This window comes from Musca domestica, unplaced genomic scaffold, assembly GCF_030504385.1.
Source record: "Musca domestica strain aabys unplaced genomic scaffold, Musca_domestica.polishedcontigs.V.1.1 20, whole genome shotgun sequence".
Classification (NCBI taxonomy): Eukaryota; Metazoa; Arthropoda; class Insecta; order Diptera; family Muscidae; genus Musca; species Musca domestica.
Window position 1 is genome coordinate 2,490,095 of NW_026712250.1, and position 2,236 is coordinate 2,492,330.

Here is a 2,236-nt window from a genome sequence, read left to right on the forward strand (position 1 = left end):
GCCAGCCTCCATAGACAAGGTGGTGTCTGTGTCAGATACTTCAATGTCTGGTCGGGAAGACTCTATAGACAAGTTGACCCGACTAGCATATACCAGCTGACTTGGCCAGCAAGTCACCATAGACAAGCTGATCCGATCAGCAGATTTTCAATAGACAAGCTGACCCAGGCGGCAATTTTCCATACATAAGTTGGGCGCGCCAGCAGAATTCCATACAGTAGCTGGCCCGGCCAGCAAATCTGCAATGGCCATCTGGACGAATCAGCAAGTTTACATAAGAAGTCTATAAAGACCAATTAGGCGAACCAGAAGGTCTCTAGTAAAGTCTCCACAGACCAACAGGTCCCTTTACACCAACTGGATATACCAGGGGAGGGGCCAGGGAAGGGTCTTTATATTGAGTCTGGCGGACTGTTTCCCTGTCTGGCTTCAATTTGGAAGATGTTGATATAGCTCCCTGGCCTTGGAACCTCCAAAAACTTCTCCAATTTTTTTGTTTTACTCTAAGAGGTTTCCTTTGTTGTTGTTGTCTTCGAAAACAAAAAATTAAAAAAGTAAATGTCTTGTTTTGAAAAGGATATGGATTTGTTATCAACATCAAACACCAATTCCTAGGCCTCGTATCCTGTGTCAGATACTTCAATGCAACTGCAGGAAATCCCGGATATGGCAAATTCGGTTCACCCGACGAGGTAGATGACTCCCCATCATCTGAACTACAGGAACCATTACAGCTCGAGGCGGTCGATGAGCCCGACGATGAGGAAGAGGATGAATCGGATGGGGATGATGACATGCCTTCGCCGCCGCCATTCATTGGTTTATTTCTTCGTCGTGAGCGACGACGACGATGCATGCGTCGGGATTCACCGGCACCGCCACCACAACCTCCCGTGCTATCGGCTGTGGTGCTTAACCGTTCGTCATCACTGCGATCCGTGGCGGGTTTCTTGGCTTGGCTTGATGTCGGGTTGGAGGAGGATGACATGTTGTTGGAGTTTTGGTGGGGCTGTTGGGTGATGGGACGCACTGCAGCGGGATTTGTGAGCTGAGAGGCAGGTTTCATTTGTTGCTGGGCTGAGCTGGGATTCATACCGGAATAGGCTGCCGCCGATGAGGTGGTGGTACGACCACCACCACTTGAGGAACTGGGTTTTCTTAGTTGATTGCTGCGGGTGCTGTTGGTGCTGCCACATCTGCGATGGCGATTGTCCGCAGCAGAGTTGACTAGGACAGCTGTTGGAGCTTCGTTGGAATGCATATTGTTGGAGTTTGTACTGCTGACACCGACACCACCCCCTGAATCTTTTAGTCTGCCTCTGCTGTGGGCATTGAAGGAACCAGTTTCCGAGTCCTGTCTATGGAGCCGTCTACCCAATCCATTATTGGCCAAATCCAATTGGGACACAGTTAAGGGTCGCAGCTCAGCATTGTTGCCTGTGGAACCATTTGTGCGATAGAGGTCATTTGAAGTCGCCTGAGGTGGTGGTAGCTGCATGGGTGTCCTTTTGGCTGAAATGGTTGAAATGTTTGGCTGACGTGCAGATTCATGTTGTTGTTGTTGTTGCTGATGATGCTCCTGCATTGAGGAGTGCAACATTTTCCAAATTTGAAAGGTGTTTTATTGCAACTTTGCTGCTCTGGGTGTGTGTGTGTGTGCGTGGAGGGGGGGAGAAGAAGAAGCTTGGGTTTGTTTATTAATATTTTTGTTGTTGTAGCTCCTGCTGCTGTTATTGTTCTGGGACACCTGAATGGAAATGTCATTTGAGTTTTAGGGGATGACAAACGTTATGCTTCAACTGCTGCTGCTGATGCTGTTGCTCTATCATGTTACTGGCCTCGAATATCTGCAAAGAGAGGGAGAGAGAGAGGGGAAACATTAAAAATATACTGACATTAGTTTTGTGTTGAAAGGAAAATCATTACAGACAATACGTCCAAATGTTTGCTGGCACGACCAAATCTGGATGCCATGTGACAAATGGACATTTGTAAGGAATATTTTTTGGTGCGGTTGACTGGATGTTTGGCTGATGATGGCCATTGTCAGTCAGTGTCCATGGCTTTGGACAATTGTTGTCAAATGAAGCAGTGCATGTCCAAAGCAAAAGAGGAAGGAAAAAAAAACGAAATAAAAGCAAAATATACGTCGCTTGTCATTGTTTGATGTAATGAAATTTAACGTGACAAAGGATGGAAGAGAAATAGTGAGAGTGATATATAATGCTGCTGGGGG

General features: G+C 46.9%; 1 protein-coding gene across 1 annotated transcript; it reads right to left on the reverse strand.

The window, feature by feature from the left end:
- Positions 1–498: 498 nt before the first annotated feature.
- On the reverse strand, positions 499–1,989 carry LOC101893189 (uncharacterized protein DDB_G0271670). Its single transcript, XM_059122527.1, has 4 exons — positions 1,927–1,989; positions 1,788–1,847; positions 604–1,579; positions 499–530 (listed from the first exon to the last, which is right to left on the reverse strand). Exons 1-4 carry the CDS (start codon positions 1,987–1,989, stop codon positions 499–501), a joined length of 1,131 nt encoding a protein of 376 aa, XP_058978510.1.
- Positions 1,990–2,236: the final 247 nt, after the last annotated feature.